Source organism: Daphnia carinata, chromosome 9 (assembly GCF_022539665.2).
Source record: "Daphnia carinata strain CSIRO-1 chromosome 9, CSIRO_AGI_Dcar_HiC_V3, whole genome shotgun sequence".
Lineage (NCBI taxonomy): Eukaryota > Metazoa > Arthropoda > Branchiopoda > Diplostraca > Daphniidae > Daphnia > Daphnia carinata.
Window position 1 is genome coordinate 3,457,169 of NC_081339.1, and position 21,508 is coordinate 3,478,676.

At 45.0% G+C, this 21,508-nt stretch overlaps 4 protein-coding genes across 6 annotated transcripts; 1 reads left to right on the forward strand and 3 right to left on the reverse strand.

Annotated features, from left to right (window-relative positions):
• The first annotated feature begins 127 nt into the window (after positions 1-127).
• Positions 128-1,878, forward strand: LOC130688281 (mitochondrial ribonuclease P catalytic subunit-like). Of its 2 annotated transcripts, none has more exons than XM_057511254.2 (3): positions 128-1,268; positions 1,337-1,467; positions 1,526-1,878. In XM_057511254.2, the coding sequence occupies exons 1-3, from the start codon at positions 141-143 to the stop codon at positions 1,851-1,853; spliced, it is 1,587 nt and encodes a 528-aa protein (XP_057367237.1). In that variant the 5' UTR covers positions 128-140; the 3' UTR covers positions 1,854-1,878. The 2 variants fall into 2 exon arrangements, with proteins under 2 accessions (XP_057367237.1, XP_057367238.1); XM_057511255.2 differs by having other exon boundaries at positions 1,566-1,878.
• A 20-nt stretch (positions 1,879-1,898) lies between these two features.
• On the reverse strand, positions 1,899-18,259 carry LOC130688300 (dynein heavy chain, cytoplasmic-like). Its single transcript, XM_057511279.2, is given in 26 exon segments — positions 1,899-2,409; positions 2,480-2,752; positions 2,817-3,568; positions 3,633-3,955; positions 4,015-4,178; positions 4,180-4,535; positions 4,600-5,160; positions 5,226-5,820; positions 5,898-7,213; positions 7,281-9,062; positions 9,134-9,238; positions 9,307-9,764; positions 9,827-10,944; positions 11,006-11,809; positions 11,877-12,965; positions 13,029-14,073; positions 14,139-14,593; positions 14,656-14,727; positions 15,061-15,093; positions 15,347-15,723; positions 15,788-15,923; positions 15,979-17,034; positions 17,097-17,574; positions 17,636-17,744; positions 17,842-18,112; positions 18,180-18,259. Coding segments are annotated over 25 exon segments (14,055 nt in total). The 5' UTR covers positions 18,077-18,112; positions 18,180-18,259; the 3' UTR covers positions 1,899-2,046.
• Positions 18,260-18,653: 394 nt separating this feature from the next.
• On the reverse strand, positions 18,654-19,720 carry LOC130688294 (uncharacterized). Its single transcript, XM_057511272.1, has 5 exons — positions 19,498-19,720; positions 19,306-19,433; positions 19,094-19,230; positions 18,894-19,012; positions 18,654-18,826 (listed from the first exon to the last, which is right to left on the reverse strand). Exons 1-5 carry the CDS (start codon positions 19,690-19,692, stop codon positions 18,665-18,667), a joined length of 741 nt encoding a protein of 246 aa, XP_057367255.1. The 5' UTR covers positions 19,693-19,720; the 3' UTR covers positions 18,654-18,664.
• Positions 19,721-20,113: 393 nt separating this feature from the next.
• Positions 20,114-21,410, reverse strand: LOC130688292 (uncharacterized). 2 transcript variants are annotated; one of them, XM_057511270.2, is made up of 5 exons: positions 21,069-21,410; positions 20,869-20,996; positions 20,593-20,804; positions 20,411-20,529; positions 20,114-20,322 (listed from the first exon to the last, which is right to left on the reverse strand). In XM_057511270.2, the coding sequence occupies exons 1-5, from the start codon at positions 21,294-21,296 to the stop codon at positions 20,119-20,121; spliced, it is 891 nt and encodes a 296-aa protein (XP_057367253.1). In that variant the 5' UTR covers positions 21,297-21,410; the 3' UTR covers positions 20,114-20,118. The 2 variants fall into 2 exon arrangements, with proteins under 2 accessions (XP_057367253.1, XP_057367252.1); XM_057511269.2 differs by having other exon boundaries at positions 20,396-20,529.
• Between the last annotated feature and the right edge of the window lie 98 nt (positions 21,411-21,508).

The window sequence follows — 21,508 nt, forward strand, 5'->3', positions numbered from 1 at the left end:
TCATAAAATAAATTAATATCAAATTCAACTACATAATATAATTTGATGGCAACTTTAATGTCTAGCAGACAGAAATCGAAAAATGTGTTTGAAATTAACAATAACCTTTTAAAAATTACCGTCTATTTGTGAACTTCGAAATGAACCGTACATTGTTATCAAAGTTTCTTGCCCTCCGCCGTTCCGGTACTTTTCACGTAAAATCAGCGTATGCTACGTTTAATAATAGGAAAGCTCTGAACGAAAGTGCACCCAAATTGTTAAACCAACATGCGCCCCATGTGAATCAATTTGAAAGTGAAATGGAACAGTTCATCAAAACCACCCATAGTTTGACTGGTATTCACCAATTTCAGGAAAACCTAATTTCAAAACATAAAAGTAAATTATTGACGAAGGAAAGTTTTGACGCAATTTTCATGCGTATGTGTTTAGCGTGCCGTAACTATCAGTTAGGTAAACAGTTTTTGCTCCACATAGACCAAACAGGTCGCCAAGCAAACACAGCAACCTTAGCAAAATTCTTATCATTGTGCTATTTTTGCAGTGCAGAAGTTGAGGATAAGAGTGAAATAGAAAAACTGTGTAGCGTTCTTAAATCACATGGTGAATATCTTGATGCAGCCACTAAAGAAAGCATTATCCTAGGCTTGAGTATTACTGATTCATGGCAGAAAGGTTTAAAACTACTAGAGGAAGACGAAACAGCCCAATTTAGTTTGGCTATGAATGCTATGGTGGATTGTCTACTTAGTCACAATCATTTTGATACAGCTGTATCGTGGATGGAGAAAATGATAGCAAAGGAGAGACCTATTTCTGACTTTGTCTATGAACATTGGCTCAGAAAGTGTGCAGCACATCACGAATGTTGGGAAATCTTCTCGGACTTCCTGGCTCGTTCTGGCGTTTTTCTAAAACAACCGATTGTTCAACAACTTGAGGAAGTGCTACGAAATCGATCCAGAGATCCCTTTGTTGGGCAGTTTACTGCAATTGATGAAGACACTGGAAGATGCGGATCCTGTCAAAAGGTTTTGCAGAACACGGATATAACCGACGAAGAGTTCGCCGCTCTTCGGAAAAGGATCACTGAGAAAGTGCTTTTGGGAACAGACGTGTTTCTAGGGTCGAAACCAGAAGAAATTCAACGATTCAAGGAGCTGATTAAAACAACTGCACCTTACGATATTGTCATAGATGGATTGAACGTGGCTTATCATATGAGTTCCAAAAATCGCAAACAACCTTCGGCAAAAGTTGATGCGGTAAGTTTTTCGGGTGATATTCGCATTTCTGATTGAATTTTACTTAACTGTTTACTTATTTGGGCCAGCTTGTGTCGGTGGTGAAGCATTTCACAAACCAGAAATTGCGAGTACTCGTCCTTACAAGAAAGCATTTGCTTACAGGAGTAGCTCTACAGAGAATGAAGCAAGAAGCCCACGTTTTCATCACAGAGAACTTGTAATTGTTGTTTTTGTCTTATATTAAGTATTATGTTATATTAAGTTGAAATCTTTAGATCGCGTGATGATCCTTTCTTGCTGTGTGCTGCTGTTCAGAGTAAACACACAAAGTTTGTCTCGGACGATCTCTTCCGGGACCATCTCTTCCGCCTGGCCGATTTTCGATTACAAGCAATTTTCCGATTGTGGCAGCGTAGGGCACAAGTACAAATAGTCAGGATCGATAGAAATGGATCAGTTAACTTTCACTACCCCCGGCCTTACCGTACAGTATCTCAATTTGCCGACGGATACTGGCACATCCCTTACGACGATGGTACTCCTCGTTACAGCTACGAATCACCTACTACTTGGCTATGTTTGCAACCCAAGTCTCAAACGTAGTGAAGTAAATTTGGTTGTGCAAGTTGGGATATTGTTATCAGTGTATTAATGTTACATAAGATGCCATTGTATTTCTGTTTAGAGTTACGATACAACGACTCCAATAATGCGACTTAAGCGACTAACTAAATGCTCCAATCACCAAATAAATCAAGCAAAACAAAGGGGAACAAAAAGAAGCAATAACACAAATTTAGTTCAATGATGTTGAAGCCATTAAAGCAACTCCTCGTTCATAGAAACTGAGTTTCTCTTCGGAATTGGCGACAACAAGATCAACGGTAAACAGGATTTCCGTTCTATTGGCGTTTAGATAAACGGGCAGTGTCACTGATCCAGCTTCCACTGGCTGTACTCCTTGAACTCGGCTCCAGCGTAGTCGCGTCAGAGATAAATCTGTCATCATGGCAGATGTGAGAAGAAGTTTGTTTTCCTTACTCACAGCTCCTTGCAGCTTCAATCCTTTGAGACTGAAGCAGCGGTCATCATACACCGACGATACCTGGTCTTCAATAGTCACCTGAAGTGTAAGCTCTTCCAAAGACCAGCTGTTTGCCTGCAAATAAGTGGAAAAATACATTTGAATACCGTTGTTCTCGGTAATTAAAGCAATGCTGTCAACATACCTGAGCCACGCATTGGCGTGTAGCCGTGACGTACGCTTCCGGATTGAAGAGTCCACCGAGCCAGACCGTCACAGTTTGCAGCTCACGTGCCCCATTCTGTGAAACAACCTGTGACACTTGCTGAAGCTGTTTCACACGCAAGCTGAAATCTGTTATCCATTGAATAACCGTCGTGCCAACTGGAATTGTGTAGCGACGCCAAGATCGTGGTAGAATTCCTTTAACTAGTTCACTGAGCATCTGGCGATGGTAGTTTGTCTGTTTCTTCTCGCCCTGAAATATGGAAAAGATACGATTAATCAATAAAAAAAACAATTAAATTAATCAATAATTTTACCTTGCAAATATGGATGACATCATTCAAATCTTGTCGGACGTCGTGCAACAATTTAGCACCGCTATTGACTTCACGCTCAAAGAAGCGATACAGTGGGTCCTTGATGTTCTCAACTGTACGGCGCAATGTGACAAGTGAATCGGGTAGGAGACCCATCCAGGTACGAGCAGATTCAAGCAAAGTACGCATCCAAGCGGGACGTCCATCACTGCGCTGTGCGGCGGCTTCGTCTTTGTCCCGTTGGGCTGAGGCCGAATACGCTGACTCATCTTCATCGTCGTCATCATCTTCCAGCAGTTGCATCTTCAACAACTTGGTAACCATATCAGTGCCTCGGGTGGTCAACAGCACTTTCTCTGCATTGTTTGGCAATCCTAGCCAAGCTGGATATTGGCGATCAGACAATCCCTCAATCCATTGCAAAAACTGGTCACGTCGAATTCCTTCCGGCATAACTATACGACACGAATCGGCAGACTGCACTTCTTGACTGGAAACAAGCAGGAAATCCGCTTCGAAGCTTTTAGGCGTAAAGAGCTTGGTGAGGAAAGAAGCTAAAAGACGCTGATCGAATTCGTTGTCGATTTTGCCACCATAGATGCACTGGGACAAGAGGGTGCTTAGTGCATCCCATGGCACCTTTTCTGGTGGAAGGTTGGTTCGTCCTAAAGCCATCGTATCGATCCAAGTGTCAAGAGTGTCGCATGCAACCTTCAAATCTGATTCGTTGAACTCGTAATATTTAGCCCAGCCTGGAACAAAAACGAAAAACTGTAATTTGGGTTAACGGAGAAAAGTCTAATAAAGTGATTTTACCAAGAGGACAGTAGCGCAAGCGTTCCTGGACAACAGCATGGAACCAAGCCAATAGGAAGTAGAGACGAGTACGTTCGTTTGGTGCTTTCATCATTCGAGTAGCTGGCACTGCGCTGAATGTTCGCAACAGATTCGCTCGGATGCCAGGTGGCGGTTCGAATACTAAAACCTCGCCGACGCGTAACAGATTCACTGGAATCTTTGGATTGATTTCAGTTGTCAAAAACAAGCGGAAATTGGCGTGTGGTTGAAGAGAATGCAACTTCTTTTCAAGCTGAACAAGCCATTGGGGAGCAAGATGAACGTTTTTCAACATTACCCACCTGTAACCAAATTATGTTACTTCCAGTTCATACAATTCTATTCATTTAAAGCAAAATACCTTCCAGTTTTTACAGCTGAATTAATGGCCTTTTCAGCCTGGCTGAAACCCTCCGCCGAACCGATGGCAATGCTGGTGATTTGCCGGTTAAGCTCTGTGGCGAGGTCGTCGAGACGACCAGAAACATCAAATCCAGGGGCGGAACAGAGGAGAACTGGAGTTCCAAGCCTTCACCTCCGTGTCGACGATCTTGGCGAGGTCCAACTCTCTTTCGCCGGCCGGCATGAACGTCTCATTCAAAACAGCATCAACAAGTTGGTGACCAGCTGCAATTACTCGATCGGGGCGAACTGCCTGGATAACCAGCAGTTTCATCATTGCCTGACTGATGGCACTCAATGGCTTTTCGGTGTCCCAAATGGCAGACACACATGTTTCAGGCAAGTTATGATGTAAAAACTGTGTGAATTCGTCAGACGACTCATTGATTCGCTTCACAAGGCCTTTAAAGGCTGGCAATTTCATGGAGAGCCGAGCCAAAGCATCGATTTCCTCGCTGCTTAGACCAAGGCTTTTAAGTTCTATGTAATAAAAACAGTTGGTTATAAACACTATTTTATAACGAAACGAAATAAAAACGATTACCAGGCAAATCGGTATTGTTGAGGACTCCGTCTTTGCCGCGTAAAAAGTGTTGAAATTCGGCATCCAAGTGTGGTTCAGAGTTAAGGCCTCGCAGATGAATACGGCAGAGAAGGATAGCGAAAGTAAGGCGGTCAATGTGCAACATACCACGGGCAACGCGGCAATAGACCACTTGGAAAAGATCTGACGTCACGATGGAGAGACGTTGGCCATAGTCGCTAACTTCCTTCAGCCGGGCATTATTGTATAGCACAGAGTGGAAGATGTCGAGGAAGAAGTGTAGCGAATATTGATACAGGAAATGGACCTGACTCAACGAGTCCAACGTGAAATAGATATTGCTGCATGCCTGCGACAGTGGCATGTATTGCTGCGAAACAGTTTCGATTTCTCCGATGACCTTATCCGTTTCCTCCACTTTCTTATTGATTTCAGAAGCTTCTTGCTTCAACGTTTCGAGAGATGTTATGACTGAATCATCGTCAAGGATCTTGCCTTTGGCATCATTTAGCGCCTGAAGTAAAGACTTCTCCAACTGACGCAGACGCAAATGGTACTCTCCTGTAATTAGATAAATTTTAAATAAACTTACAGATTTCAACTGTGATATAAAAAATAATATTTACCTTGTAGTTTAAGCAGATCTGATCGCTTCTCATCAATATCAGGTCGTTCAGCTTTAAGAACGGAATTAAGACACTGACTTTGCAGCGAACTTCGGGTGACGGTGAAATTCACAAAGGTGACACGAGAGCAAATGTCGGGCGGGAACTCGACCGAAGGATCGCGAGTCGACAGGAAGATGGTGAACGACGGAGAAAGATCGATGTCTTGATCACCCAACGTAATAAGAACGCGGCCACCAGTTCGTCGCAATTCGCGGTTCAGGACGGGATTGAGAATGGGATCGTAGTTTTCGACATCTTGTACCAGGAGTGGGTTACCGAAACGCAAGGCTGATTCCAAGTTCTTGCGGAACGCGTCGTCCAAAAAGCTCGTTCGAGTGATCTTGCGGTCTTTGAATTCGTTCATGATGAATTCGGTCGCCTGTCCAGACGGGTCGATGATCAACGGATAGCGGTTGAATCGGCGCAACATGATGGCGTTTTCTGTGCAGAGTTCGTCTGCTGGAAGGGCATTTGCTTGCCAGCGTAATCGCTCATCTGGATTGGACAAGTATTCCGTGCGGGCAATATCCGAGCGGTATTGAATGTTAGCCGCCTGTAAAAGTTTGTGAATAAAATGAAAAACTGTAAATATAGAAAAGGAATGACACAAATCTTTTGTTTTATCGTTACCTGAAGATGTGCACACCATCGAGTAAACAAACTGTGACGGTACTGCTGATCAAAGTAACCAGCATACGCCAAAAACGCGGACGATAGAAGAGTGTCACCAACAATGGTTGACATCTGAGTACGGAAAGTTTCACTGGAAGCTTCCCAGCGCTCCTTCTCAATACCCAGGGATTTTAGAAGACCAATACTGCGATCTACTTTACCCTGGACTGTTTCGAGATCCATTTTGATTGCTTGTGCTTGCGAAATGAGTAAGGCATACTCTTCCTTATATGAAGCGATACTATGTTCAAGGGTAGCGATCAGCGTCGTCGTCTCTTCTCCTCGTTTCTTGTTAACATCTGCTTGCTTTTCCAAGCTTTTCAGTTCGTTCCTCAACGGTTCAACGCGCTTCAACATGTCAGCGTAGTTGACCTGTGCCGTTGCCCATTTGACCAGGGGTCCACAAGCAACGCTAGCACGGTTAACTTTATCGAAGTTGTAGTCAGGATTGTTAAGATATTTGTTAATCATCTGATCGCGGACGTTATCGGAAATATCTTCAGTAGAAAAATTAACGATCGTCGAAATGAAGTTTTCACGGACGATGATGGAACGGATGGTCTTCCAATCGGACGTAGCTTCCCCAAGAAGAAGACAGATGGCTTCCAACGCCAATTTAACTGGAGCTGGAGGATTGTTGAGCGATTTCAACTCAACCAAATGCTGTTTTTTAATGCCTTTGACGGCCTGTTGGGCTTCGATAACGGCCGGTTCCACTTGATCCAAGTCAGCCATGACATCTTTCTTTTTGATAGCAATCTCGTGTGTTTGCTTTTCGATCATGGCCTGAATCTCTTGACTCGTGATTTTCTTCTGTTCGGCCTCGTTTTGATCTTTCACCATCTGGCGCAGTTTCGAATTGGCAGCCTCGTTCTTCGTCTGAAGCTCTTGTGACTTCACAGCTAGAGATTTTTGCATTTCTTCGACCTGTTCCACAGTCTCGGCGATCTTATTTAAACCGACATTCAAATGAAGCTGTTGCTCTTCCAAGTCGGAACGTTTTTCGTGATACAAATTCACGAATTGGTTAATGAAATCCAAGTAATGGCGAGGAGTGATGGCTGTGCTGCGGCCCCCTCGTTTTATCAGCCTTGCGCAAGCATGATGCAGCGTCTGATGAACGTACACTGTTGCATTAATGACCGCATCACGATGCGAAGGTGGTAAACGTAGAGCCGGGAAAGCTGCCGGGAAGTGATCGCTGGCAATCCAGTTGGGTCTTTCAAGATCCACTCTGTTGGTAAATTCCTTGCCGACCTGGAAGAATGCAGAATCTACACAAGAAAGAATGAAAAATAATCCCAGAGCATTGAGCAACATTCTTTTGAATATACTACTCACCACTCCAATCACCAAACCAGTTCAGTACGCAACGGTTGAACAAGGCTGGAGATGTTGATGCACGATCCTTTAATCCTTCTGACGAAGGATTCATGGTAAAGACGACGTGGAGGTTACGCATAACTTGATGCGTAAACCATTTGTAAAGTTCTTCAGCCGAATCAAGCATCAGGCCTTCTCGTTGAGCACCTTCTTTGCATTGCGTCATGAGCGTAGTATACTCATCACCTTCGAACAGACCAGGTACTTCTCCGTTGGCCAGGAGGGTATTCATTCTTTCTAAGAATCCAGACTCCAAGACATTGGACTCGTCCAACATGAAACAAATCTTCTCATCCTTGCAGCCGGCTCGACGTAGCAACTGACGAAGATCTTCATCAAAATCAGCAGCGGTGTATTTGTTATGGACTTTGACTTGGAAAACAGAGAGTCCATTCATCCAGGCGACGAAACGCGACAGAGTCGTCTTGCCGGCTCCAGAAACTCCGATCAACAGCAAGTGACCCTGCGGCTGGCGGAAGATACGATCGATCCGGAGGACGTGATCGAGGACTTCGTCGAAGAGAACAAGGGGAACATCAAGCTCTTCTTCGTAGAAGACTTTGAGTCGAGCTTTGACATAACTACGCAATTCCTCTCGGTCGACAGGGATGTAGTTCTTTGACAGCCAGTTGGAGAAGAGGATCGGACGGGCCAAAGCTTCTTCGCGATTAATGTTAGGGAAATGTTTCAGACCAACACTATCGATATTCTCATTCGTCCATTGGCGTTCAACATCTTCCACCAAACGATCCTGGAACAAGCGTAGGGCTTCGTGCGCCCAGAGACGAACGAGGCCTTCGACAGACAACGTTTCCAACGGCCGAATGGCTTCGCAAATGCCGCGGACCCAACGTGTCATTTCACGAGGAGAATAGACGTAATGCGGTTGCATGTCTTGAGTAAAGCGTTCTTGCGAGAGCAGGTAAAATTCAACCATGGCATTCGTCAACGGGTCAGCGAAAGTGCGCAAAGATGGAACAAGTCGCAGCATAGCTCGATTAAACGTTCCGTAAATCTGTTTAAGCGAAGTTTGTCCTGGGTAATCGACGTATACAATAGGAACGTGACGTAAGAAGCGATGCGTCAAAGGTTTGCGACCAGGATCCGTCGGTGGGTTGCAAGCTCCGACGAACTGGATGCGCTCGATCCGCACCCAGGACTGATCGCCGCTGGAACCGCCCGGAGTCGGTCGCCAGAATCCGCCTTGCTCCACCATTTGGCGGAGGAAAGAAATGACGCGCTGCGTGCCGTACTTGTCCATGTCCGGCAAGTTGATTTCGTCGCAGAAGAGGATGAGCCACTTGCCCAGCTGGACGGGCGACAGAACCATACCGTTTGGCGTTTTGCGGTATTCGCAGTAATGGTCGAATGTTTTGAGAAGAAGTTCCGGCGAAGTGGCAGATGAAAAGTTCAGACCAACGACTTCCATGTCTGGCAAGGCTCTTAGTGCTGAAAACAAGGTCATGGTTTTACCAGATCCAGGTGGACCACAGAGAACCAATGGTTTGTGATCGGCCAGCCAGGTGTAGAGTAGTGACTCGTGCCGCACGGTGTCCAGTGTAGGAACGACAATGTCTGGAGTGGCCACTTTGTGAGTTTCCACTTCAATCTGAGGTACTTTCGAAGACCAAGGTACCCATTCACCTCCGATGCTGACCTCATAATCGATAATAGGCATGTTTGGTGGTGGAAGTGGGATAGTCGTCAGCCCCCGTAAGAATTCTCCCAAATCATTTCGTGCTGTAAGACAAAAGAAAATTTTAAAAATAACCGAATTAATAGCAAAAAATCAACAGAGATTTCACTGTTACCTTTAAGTTTGCCATCGCCTGCAAAGCTCCACAAAATAGCATAAACAAGAGTTTTGGGAACATAGCGTTCTAGCTGATCCGACTGCATCGGGAAATCCATGTGAGCTATTTATTTTAAACAATGGAAAACAATTAAAAATTTATTCAAAATAAAGAGAAAGTTAAAGACTTACTATGATTATAATTCAGGATGTTACGAACAGATTGATTGAGCATGGAAAACAAAGCGTTTAGAGCCCGGAATCGCGTGAAATCCATGATATGCTCAATCTGGGTAGCTGCATGTTCCAGAGCACGGATAACCATTCCATCAGGTGAGAAATGGAGCTGCAGAATATTGGCCACATCTCGCTGCACTTGGATGGTAGGCGATAAGACTTCTTCAATTTTCTTCTCGCCCGGTTTGCCAGACGAAGTGCGGACAGTGTCCTCTTCGCCTTCTTCGAGAGGAACGTGACGTAGACGAGCAAGGTAATGCTCAAAGATGATTTCAGACGTGAGAACATCTTCAGAGAACCACACCATGCCGCAACGCGATACTGTAGCCAACGTGGCGTACTTCAGATCTTGTACTTCAAACATAATCCGAACATTTGGCGGGATAGAGAGACGTTCACCATTTGGCAGAGTCCTGCAGAACAATCAAACGTCATGAATACAGACAGGATTTGATAATTTATAACGTGACATTACAATAATTTATTGTCATCCAAGACCGAGTTGAGATTTTCAACCCATTCGGGATCGACGTCACCATCGAATATAATCCATTGCCGCTTGTTGATTTCACCGCGGACATTGTCGATGATTTTACGCAGGATGTGCGTAAACAAGCCGTCGGTCCACTCACGAGTGTTGGGGTCGAGGACACCGTACAGCGCCTCTTTGGAGATGGCTTTGGGATCGATAACGTGGGACACTCCTTCAGTGCCCTCAAGCCGTTCCAACGATTTGAGTAAAACGCGCCAAGCGGTCGATTTTCCCGATCCGGATGGACCTACCATCATCAAACCATGATTCAATTGGCTGATCTGGTAGAGTTGGAGCACTTTCTCCATCCACATGGAGCCTTGCTCGTCGTTCTCGCCGCAGATGAGATACTCCTCGTGGCATACTTTACGGATCTGCTCACGAAGACCAGCCATTTCTGCGCGTGTGTAGGCAATGCCAGGGAAGACATCGGTCAAGAGAGAAAAGAGAAGAGGAATATCCTCAGCAACTAATTTCGGAACCATCGTCTCACAGACGGATTGGATAAGGATCTCCTGCTCAGGTAGGTTTTCAGCAATCACGCTTTCGTCTATGAACGTTTCTCCGCGTTCAACCATGTCTTCTCTGATTTTCTGGATGCGATCGCGTTTGACATTGCCAGCTGATACTAGCACAGATTTCAGAGCACGAAGGCCGAAGTCATAGTGAGATTGGTTTGATAATTGCTCATCGCACAGCTTGAAAAATGGGACGATTTTCTGGGCTAGTTTTTCGGCTGTCCTGAATCCTTGAGAAAAGAGCATGACTTCGGCGATGAGCTGGCGATCTGGCGATGTCATTGCTAGCGATCTGAAGAGTTTCTTCAAGTTGTCGGGCAGATTAGAGCGGCCGGCGTAGCCAGGGTTCATCGTGATGAAAATGGCCATGTCTTGGGAGACTTTGACTTGTTTGCCGACGAGTTCGATGACGAGACTGCCTTCTTTCTTGTTGTCTTTTTGGGATTTCAAGGCTTCTTGAATCGTTTGTACCTGCTGGGAGACGGCCGACAACATACGCTCTTCCAGACGGTTGAACTCGTCGAAACAACCCCACGCTCCGACCTGTTGAAACAAACAAATTAGTTCATCGTCCAATGACGTAAAATCTATTTTGACACCATACCTGACACAAACCAACAAAAATTCTGCCCATGGCCTGGAAATCGAACGTTTCATCACAGTTAAAAACGAGGACGAATCGACCAAGTTGGTGTCCCAGGGCCTTGACGGATTCTGTTTTGCCCGTTCCGGCAGGTCCAAAAGGCGAACCACCGAGACGGGATTCGAGAGCTTGCGTCATCGTCAAATAACAACGATCTGTAAGGGGCGTCTGGACAAGTCGATCTTGAACGCCCAGATATTCGAAGCCGTACTGGAATTTGGCGTTGGCCATGTAGATTGAAAGCTGCTTCAGGGTGTCCGTCTGCTTGGGATCGAAGTAAAACCTCATCTGGCAGAGCCATTCGAAAGCCTTGGGATGAGTTATGCGTGACTGTATCAGCCGTCGCGTAACCGTGCGCTTATGAACGAATTCATTGATGAGGTGTTCTAACTTGCGGCGGCGGAGAGCTGGTTGTTCTTGGAGCACAGAATCAGCCAAAACTGTAAGCGTTGATTCTACTTGGCTCAATACACGCTGGACTGGCGCTAATGAATTGTCACCAGCTGTGCTGACCGCTTGCAAGGCCGCTTCGACATCCTCACTCCACATAATCTGCGCAGCCAGAACAACAATTTGCGCTTCATATTTGTCGCACCAGCTCATAAATGCAGGCTGATCAATAACGCCCTCCTTGAATTGGCGGATATCGCGAACCGAATCCGCCAGATGCTGGGCCAAAGTAACACGCATCTCTTTTTCCACTTGCGTAAGCCATTCATTAATTTTTGGGTATTCAACAGTTGATACTGACGTGTTGAAAATCACCTGACACAAAAGAAAAAAAAAACAAATTTATGAACAATTTCAAATATAGAATTTTCGAATTGTTTACCTCTTCTCCTTCGCGTGAGGCAATGCCAAGAATAACGTTATTATCATCATTCAATAGAATAGCATTCACACCAGCAAACATTTTTTTGAAATGTTTCTGCAAACGAGGAATATTTTTGCTGTTGCCGATAATTTCCAGCAGATCTTCGTCTCCGACGAAATAGAATCGCGGGAAAGATGCACGCTCCCGTTCAAGGTACTCTCCGAGTGCCTTCTGAATTTTGCCCAGAAGATCCGCAAGGCGTTCAAGAGAACGCTGGACGCCAGGGATATTCAGTACATCCATGACCATGGGAGATTTCGAAACTTTCTTCATCAGGGTCAAGAATTCAGAGCTGATACTCTGGAATCGTGAAGTTTCCACGGGGAGAAGAGCTTTGATGTCAGCGCTGCCGCTGAAGATGCCTTCGAGGTAGACCCACCGACGCTGGACGTCGATCCAGACGTCAAATAGAGCGTTGATTCGGTTCAGCTTTTCCTCCCAAGTAAGCGCCTCCTCTTCAAACACCTTGTAGTATGGTGATAACTTCATGGCGGCCAAGGAGTTTATATGTTCCTTCACCTTGTTGAATAAGTCATCCCAGCCGCGGATGAGCCGGCACTTGTTTTGATAATTGATCAGCTCTAGCTCATATGTTTGCCAGGCTTCTCTCACTTGTTTCAAGAATTCTTCCAAAGCCATTTCACCTTGTGCGACAAGAATAACATCACGCACAACAGGCTCATTCTTCTGTAAGTCAATGTCCCAGACCTGACCGAGAGTGAGGTCCGAAAGGATCCAATTAACACGTAGCTGTTTCATGAGCTGCTTCCAGTGACGTTCTTTCAAAGCGTCTGATTTCAACTCCGTCACCAAGACGTTAACCTTGCCATAGGATTGAAGAGTTTTGCGGACATACTCGAACGACGCATATTGACGAAGACGGGATGGCAATTCTTTCATTTGAGACAAAAGATTATCAATCTGCTGACGCAATTTCCGAGGTTGGACGGAGAGCCAAGGTTTCTCTTTCATTTCATCGATCTGTTCCCAAATCTTTCGCAATTCGGACCAAACACCTTTCAAATCTTGCATTTCCTCGAATGCCACCTGTTTATCACAAGAATATCATCATTATAAAAAATCCATTATTAAAAATAAAAATGAATTTACCTGCATGCGCTCTTCATTGGTCGATATGGGTCCAGTTTCCTGCAGTTCCAGGGCTTCTTTGGCCTTGCCTACCTTATCACGTTCTTCTTTCAGGCGTGAATATTTAGTCTCAAACAGTTGCAGGCGTTGGAGGGCCTCGTCGGGTCGCATGTGGCCTTCAACCGGCTTCGTCTTCTCCCAATCGCCTAGGTAATCCTGCGTCCGACTTTCGACCGCTTTGTCTTCGGCGACAATCTTCTGTTGCAGGCTGGCCACTTGTGTTTGGATGGCGTTGTCCTTTCGCTTGATGATCTCGCTAAAAGCGCCCCATTCGCCCTCGATGTTGTCGACGTGGAGCCACTGGTTGGGGAACTGGAAGCGCTGGCGTTCCAAAATGCGCTGGCCTTCCTTGTAAGTGTCCACTTGCTTCTCCCAGGCCTTCATCTTGCGCTTGAGCGACTGGACGTACGTGATGAGTCCGACAGCATCGGCGGTGCTTCCGGCTTCCAGGGACTGCTGTTCCAGCTCGCTGCGCGACTTGCTGACGTGGGTGTGGAACTGGGCCATCTCGTTACCGAGCAAAGCGCCAAACTTGCCCAGCACTTCCTTGTGCCACGAATCGTATTTGAGCGTCACCTTGCTCTGGACTTTGCCGTAGTCGATGACGACAGCTCCAAACTCCTTGCGCGTTTCAGTCGTGTCGAAGATGGTGCGCGACTTCTTTATGTCGTTCAAGCAGCGCATCCACAAGCTGATGTCCTCCTTCAGAGTTCCGTAGAGCTTCTCGGGCTGCAAGTCCCAGAGCGCTTGGTAGTTGAACCATTCGTCGACGTAGACCTTCACCTCCTTCATGCGTCCCTCAATGGCGGTGTAGGCGGCAGCCAACACTTCGGGGCCGTCGGGCATCTTCGTCAGAAGATCGCGATATGTTTGCGAAGTGGGACGGTCCAGCGCAACTTGGTAACGAGTGCTCTGGATGCGAGTAAGAGAAGTGACAATCGCTTGCCAGGCAAACATCAGCTCGTAGATCTTGGTACGAGCTTCTGGAAGAGGCGGATGCAAATACCTGAAAGACAAACATGTTGTTACACGACAACAGATTAAATTGGAGATATTTAATAATTAACACACATTGTCTGGTTGGTGATGCGAATCTCGTGAACGATCGTGCGAATTTGGGGCTGTCCTCCAAGTTTCACAGCGGGAGCTGGAGGCACATCCGTATCCATTGTATTATCGACATCGGCGTCTTTGCGACCCTCAAGAGCTTGAGTCCAAGCCAGAATTCCAGCTTGCAAACGAGAAGCCAAACGTTTCTCCACCTCTTCGTCCACCTTGGTGACCCACTGTTGCAAGTTCGAGTACTGGCGAAGACTGAGGTCATCGACCATCTTTTGAATCTTGCCCAAAATGTCGGCAAAGGTGTTGGCCGAGTAGGCGCAAGTCTCCAGCGAACGGACATCGACATCAATCTGCTCTTCGATGGCCAGCAGATCGTCAACCTTCTCGTGGAAGTGGAAGACGCATTCAGCGAGGCGCTGGACATACGGGTCGAGCTTGTACGATTCCCATACCAAGCCAACACCCTGTTAAACAAAATTTTATTAGATTTTCTAAACAATTTTATGATAATAGAATATGTAATTACCTCAGCAATCAAGAGCTGGGCTTCGCGGTGCATACCGGCGGCCAGAAGACTCACGTTGTATTTCTCCTCCATCTGTAACATTTTGTAAGTTATTCGGAATTAGTAATGAAAGTTAGCTCGTTCTTGATCCTATTAGTCATGTCAATAAAGCCGAGTCTTTTTCCACCAAAAAGTGAAAAAACGAAAAAAAATTATAGAACAAAAAAAAAGCATAATTTTTTAGCATGCGCAGTTAGCCCGGCCATGAGCATTTAACCCGGATTTGTGAAATGTAAAGCGGACGTGCGTGATTCGTACTACTAGTATAATCAATTGAGTGGGTCAGGCTTATTGAGACGGTAAGAAGAGAAAAGCCATGATAAAAAGAAAAAAAAAATTGTAGGAAAAACGGCCCTAAAGGCTAACCTTGGAAGGGGCTGAAGGCTGTCCAATAGCCAGCTATGGCGTTGACATAACAACAGCCCAATTGTTGAGGGGAGGAAGAGAAAAGAGATGAAATGTTTTGTGTCAAAAAAGGCGGGCTATTCAAAACCCCCTGGACATTTCTATCAATTCACTCTTATTCACAAGGCGGTGAGAAAATTATGTCCCCGTATAACGGGCGTCTTGTCCTCATCAATTAATATTTAAATACATTCCAAAAAGGTTGGTCAATCATAATAACTATTAAATGATAGAAAGTCGTTGATACCTTCTCCAGTGTGCGCTCGTAGGTGCGGATACTTTCAATCAGCGAGACGGCAAACGGGTAGAGCTGATTGGCCTGGTGAGCCTTGTTGACGATGGCCAGCGGCACGCGGAAATTGAGGATCTTGAGGTTGCGGACTTCTTTCGCTAGCGTGATGATCTCCGGCAGGAAATTGACGCGGAGACGGAGAGTATTGCCCCGACCTCCAATGCGAGTTCGCTGCGTGTCGATCGTAAAGATGCGGCCCGAAACGCCCAAATTGCGCTGCTGAACTTTACGAGCCCAGTCCTCGAAGATTTCTTGAGTGTTGAGCTTCAGACGGAAACTGTCGCCATCGGCTTTCAGTTTCTGACCTTCGACATGGTTCTCCCAGCCTTTTCCTGGATGTCGAAAGATTAAATAATGAAGGTAAATGTAAAGGTGAAATAGATTTTGTTAAATTACCCAAAACATCTTCGACGCGCTTCATATAGGTATTCAGTTGCCTTTCGACCTGACGAGCCCAAATGATGGAACCAGACGTAGGCGGAAGGTCCCAGATATGACTCATTCGACACGCTTTGCTCGCCGGATATTGAACCTGGAGCAAAGATTTAAATAGAATAAGAATAATTAAAGATAATTGCTCGCAATACCTTAAACTTTTCATGGAGGGCTTCGATGTCATCCTTGACACGCTGAATCAGCTGAGTCTGGTATTCGCGAATGGCGCCGCGGATGTGGGGCCGGATGAACAGAGCGTTGAAGCGCGAAAAGATGCGGAACATTTCGTTGGCATTCTTAGCAGTGCCGAGCTGGTCGCGAAGACGCGCTGTAATTCGCGTTTCGACACGGTCGATGCGCTCTTCGTAACGACGCAGAGCCGCCTCCCAAGCTTCAGTGCCTTCTTTGCTAATGTCCAAGCCATCGACCACCTTGACGTTCTCATAAGCAAGATTGACTTCTTCGATGGCGTTAATATCAGCTGGATTCATCAGGGCGAATTCGGGGCTGATGCGTTGCTGTTCCGGAGCGACGGCATCCGGACCTTTCAAGTTCTGGCGTGGAGGTAGCATCGGTGGCAAGACGCGGCCGATGACGCTGCAAAGTTGCTCGTGTTGACGCCGGAATTTGCGCATCTGTTCCATGCGCGACTGTAGCTTCTTGTGGGCCGGAGTCACGCGCCAAAAGCTCTTCATGTCTTCGCGCTTCTTCTTGGCCATATCGCGCATCAATCCGTGGAACTTTTCGTGTTCGTCGTCCCAAGTATTGAAGACTTCGAAGCATTGGTTCATCACCTTCTCGAATTCGTCAAAGGGAACATGCATGAGGCGGCGGGTGCTCAGAACTTTCAAGAGCTGGTTGCTAAGGTCCCGCGAAATGGCCTCGACCAAGCGTAGAGCGCGCTGGATGGGGTACTTGGTGTTGCGAATTTTGCGAAGGTGGTTGAAGATGGCAATGACCGCAGAACGGATACGCTCCAGTTCTGTGGCCGACAGCAAGTCGTTGATGGGGAAATCTTTCATCAGTGGGTTGTAGTCGTTGACCATAGCCAGGGCTGTCTTCAGACCAGTGTCTGTATCGAAGCTGACGGTGGCGTGAAAGCGTTTGCCATGCTTCAAGATGTCCAAAGTTAAGGCAACTTCCAGGCTTTCACGCTTTTCCTGAATGCGCAAAAGGGCCCGCTCCAAATTCAGCCAGAAACTGATTTCCTTTAAATACAATATTACGATACAATTTCGGTATTCGACAACAAATATTAAAATATATTTACCTGTAAAGCGGTTCCAGATGAAGGATCACGGTCCAAACGGGTAACTTTGCGAATTTCTCTGATCCAGCGGTTGACTCCATTTTGAAGACTATTGAGGAAAGATGAGTCTTCAACTTTATCGCCAAAATCAGCCACTTTAGGCTTGACGTTCTCCTCAAGGCATTTCTTGACAACTTGGCTCACGGTGAGGTGAATTGGTAGGGAAATTTCGGGGATGTCGATGTTCTGTTGGAGGTGAAGCAAACCCATCTCGAGCTCGGAGATTTTCTTCTCGACAGATGGGGCCATCTTGTCACCATCACGGGCATCAGCTCGTCCCGATTCTTTGATGTAAGATTTGAAGTATGGAGCCATAGCACCACTGACAAATGAGTGCAGTGTTTCATACGGAGAGCCTTCACTAAAGTTGACCAGCTGAATCTGCTGAATGATTTGCTTGTCTGCTTCAAGGACTGCTCCACGTTTAATGCAAACAATGCTGCAAACAAAAACTTAATAATTTTACTATGAACTTTTCTTATACCAACAGACACTCATACCTGCTCATCTTTGAGCTAGTGAACTGCACATTTGTTGAGATGTAATAAGTTACAAGCTCTTTGTCATCCTCAGTTTCTCCACTCTGGTCTCCAGCAACTGCATCTTCATCTAGGTACAGGGAAAACACATTTAGGTTAAGAACACACTATACTGCAATACTAACAACTTTGGGAACATTGACAGAAAATTCTCACAATAGACTTGCCTTTTGTTGAACTGCGCTGAATGAAAATTGCTCTTGTCTGTGGGTCGCTGATGAATTTTCTGATTGCTTCCTGGTGAACTTTGTCCCCCAATGCAGTTTCAAATGACTGGGAAGTGACAACATCTTCTTCCAAGCAAATGGGGACAGCTTTTCTTAAATACTTCAAGAAATTGTTGACGTCGGCCAAAGCCACTTGGACTTGGGCTTGGTCGCCCACGTCCGAAACGTCCGTCATTTCCGAACTATCTTTTCCTGTTGATTATGCAACCAACTTGAAATTGAAATTAAAACTATGTCAAATTATCGAATCAAAATATTAATGAAATGACATCACTTACCTTCCGAAAAATTTAAATAACAGCGATGACGTTTGACCGCCAAATGTTTTACTCCTTACCACACTACCTATTGGTTAATGAAGTGTCACTGCAACTGCAAGCCCTCAGCTCACAGCTGTGTGGGATCTGTGACACAGTCGTTCGTGCGATGGCGAACGACCACTTTAAAATTTCGAATATGACAATTCTTTAAAAATATATGTACTTTTTTTGCCAACAATCGTAATTAAATAGTTTTACGCTTATTTATTTTTCATAAAAACACTACAACAAAATAAAAAACGAAATGACGTAATATTTTTGAGCAATCTCCACATAATAGTAATCCGGCAACTCTTAACGCTACAGAAGAGAGCGCATTTAAAACAAAGTCAACGAGACATGTGGGATTAGTGTACATCTTAAGTAAAAATACTTCGTGATTGCCAATCACATTCAAACGCGTTTCACGCTATTCAGGTGTATTTTCGTCATTCGATTTCTCTTCATTCGCTTGGCATGTCACCACGTTGCTCGGTATCCTTGTTTTCTGGCGTCATTTCGGTATTGGATGTCTGCTGGTCTTCGGTATTGGATGCCTGCTGTTCTTCAGTTTGGATGACTTCTTCGATCGGACTTTGGCTATAATAAATCACCAGCGGAGGTGTCTGGACCCAAAAGTGAATACGTAAGTGTAAAACACATGCAGAATTTTGATATGGAATGTGTACATACCCGAATCTGAAATGATGTATCCAGCGTTCTACTAACGATACCGCCACACAGTGCCGATAATAGGAACAGCAGGATATTCAAAAACACAAGAATCGATTGCAATATAATAGTTGTTTGGCCTAAAATACGAGATATTTCAATCAATGAAAACTAAAAGATTCCCTTACTAATAACGTCGTATTCACGTTACTGCACATTACCACATTCTCCTATCCATTCTTTGCCTCTTCCCGAGAAACAAAGTCTGGAATACATTTCAAGGCCGATGGTGTTGAGAATGACGATCATGGCCGAAAATATATTAAGAATTGTCGTCATGACCATAAAATCCAGTAAGCTGAAAAAAACAGATGACATGTCAGCCATTTAAAATTTCCACACCAAAATTGCAGAAATTTAAAGATTCGCTAACTTTTTATTGCTTTTTTTTCCAGCTGCATAAACTCCTGCGATTCCTGTCGCAATACAAAGAAATCCGATCCAAATTCCCGAACCAAGAAGACTTGGGATATAAGCATGTTGAACAGACGACAAGGTAATCTATCACATGCAAGGAAAGAATAACATCTATTCAAAAGAAACAAACAAAACAAGAAGACAGTACCTGGATAATCATTAAAAGCAGACCGATAACGATAAACACGTATCCAAAGCTTCGGATGTGTTTCTCTGGGAAAACAAAAGATTGTCGGCTTATTTTCTCAAATTCCCCTAGCCATTTCTGCACCATGGCCTGATGTTCGGCTGAATGTATGTCATCTTCAGCCCTTATATAAATTCTTCCAGGAAATTCCATCATCTTCAGAGAAAACAAAGGATTGTCTTTAGACTTTCAGTACCACCTTTCGAATGGAGTTTACTCAAGTGTTAAGAGTCTAAGAGTACACTAGCGATTTAACGAAGTCGTCTTCTAACTGATATCAGAACAGGGTTTTCGGTAACTGAATCGGACTCCATCTAAACGTTATTTTCCTCGAATCACAACGTTTATTCCGGCGTTGGTCAAATGAATTTTCTCGAGAATCTCTTGGGAATACATCTTCAAGCTAATTTTTATCATACATGATCCCCTAGCAAAAAAAAAAAAAACCTATAACAGGTAGACAAAGATTAAAGAAACTAACAGGTATAGTTACCGACTTTTATTGACATATTCTAATGACAACCAAAACATCTAACGAGTTGAAATGGAGGATTCAGGCATTAAAGCTTCATTATTATTCTCTTAGGGAACGGCAGGAGTATTGAAGCCTCCACCGTGGTGTTCGTGCCCTCGTTCCAATCCAACATGATGCAGCCTTTCCATCATTCTTTCAGCTGCAGCTCCAGCAGATCCAGTAGGTACTGTACTTGTTGTAGCTGCGGTGGAACCAGGTCCACTCTTGCCTACTTCGACAGTGTCGCTATGATAGATGACGAGCGGTGGGGCCTGAATATGTGAATAAAATTACAAATTAATTAAATGCCTCGCAATGGAAGTCCCTTTTTTTTTTGTACAGAACCTGTGTGGGACTTACACGCACGCTGTAAGACGAGTTAAGAGCTCGGCAAATGTACGAGCTGCAACTGGCCGATGTCAGGAAAAGAAGTACGTGAAGAAAAACAACAATGCCCATCAGGATAAAAGATGCTTGATCTGTGGGACGAACACAATTAAGAAATCATGCCTATCATATGCATTTAAAAGATAAAGTCGTACCGCAATCTCCGACCCAGTTAAGGGCGTTAGACGCCTGTCTTCCAGCACTGACGTCAGTGTCATTTTGATTGCTGGTAATGAGATTCTCTTGCGTCGGTACCATCGATTTGTAACACAATTTGGTGTACATTTCCAGTCCGATGCTGTTTAAAACGACGATAATGGCCGAGAGAGCGGTGGAAATCAAGGCCATGATGTTAAAATCTAATAGCCTATTGGGGGGAAAAAACTTCATTTTCCAATTCTATGCAATTTATCGGTGATAATTAACGTTACATTGAGGTACTCAGCCTCATAGAAGCAACCCAACCAACAGCACCCGTGGCCACGCAGAAGAGGCCAATCCAGATCCCAGAGCCAAGAAGACTGGGCGCGAATGCATAGCGCAATGAAGACGAAGCAATCTAAGTTACACAACCATTAAATTGACAAAATAAATTTAATTGTAATTGAATAGCGAAGCTGCTTTGCAATACCTGGACTATAAGAGACAGCAATCCTAGGACAAGAAGTAGAGTTGCGAACGTGCGTACAGTTTGGGTTGGAAATACGAAAACTTGGCGACTCTTTTCATAGTCTTGGATCCAGCTTTGGACGCGGGCTTGGTGCTCGGGGGCCTCGGTATCTTCATTGGTGGAGCGTACATAAACGTGTTTGCCTGGAAATTCTAGTCCCGACCCAACGGTCTTGCTAGTTGAAGCCATTATTTTTTACCTGGGATACAAAACTTGTTTCTCTGTCTGCATTCAAGGCAGGAATGACATTGTTGAGTGATAAAAGACAAACATGAAAAAGAAACAAGAACGTCGACTCGATGATTCAGTTTAACGTCGATTGGTCGCCTTTTACTGGGAAATTGGCTTCAAATTGAGGATGTAGTCTCAACCTGTTTTGGGTTCCTCTCCTGGGAGAGCAC

Bases quoted from the DNA above. Each gene is read 5' to 3' on its own strand.
- LOC130688281 (XM_057511254.2), top strand. From the start codon at position 141: ATGAACCGTACATTGTTATCAAAGTTTCTTGCCCTCCGCCGTTCCGGT. The intron at 1,269-1,336 runs GTAAGTTTTTCG...TATTTGGGCCAG, and splicing joins CTTCGGCAAAAGTTGATGCG to CTTGTGTCGGTGGTGAAGCA. The intron at 1,468-1,525 runs GTAATTGTTGTT...TGAAATCTTTAG, and splicing joins GTTTTCATCACAGAGAACTT to ATCGCGTGATGATCCTTTCT.
- LOC130688294 (XM_057511272.1), bottom strand. From the start codon at position 19,692: ATGATGGAATTTCCTGGAAGAATTTATATAAGGGCTGAAGATGACATA. The intron at 19,434-19,497 runs GTACTGTCTTCT...TGCATGTGATAG, and splicing joins TGCTTTTAATGATTATCCAG to ATTACCTTGTCGTCTGTTCA. The intron at 18,827-18,893 runs GTATGTACACAT...TTTTGGGTCCAG, and splicing joins ATACATCATTTCAGATTCGG to ACACCTCCGCTGGTGATTTA.
- LOC130688292 (XM_057511269.2), bottom strand. From the start codon at position 21,296: ATGGCTTCAACTAGCAAGACCGTTGGGTCGGGACTAGAATTTCCAGGC. The intron at 20,805-20,868 runs GTAACGTTAATT...TCCCCCCAATAG, and splicing joins ATGAGGCTGAGTACCTCAAT to GCTATTAGATTTTAACATCA. The intron at 20,530-20,592 runs GTACGACTTTAT...TTCGTCCCACAG, and splicing joins TAACTGGGTCGGAGATTGCG to ATCAAGCATCTTTTATCCTG.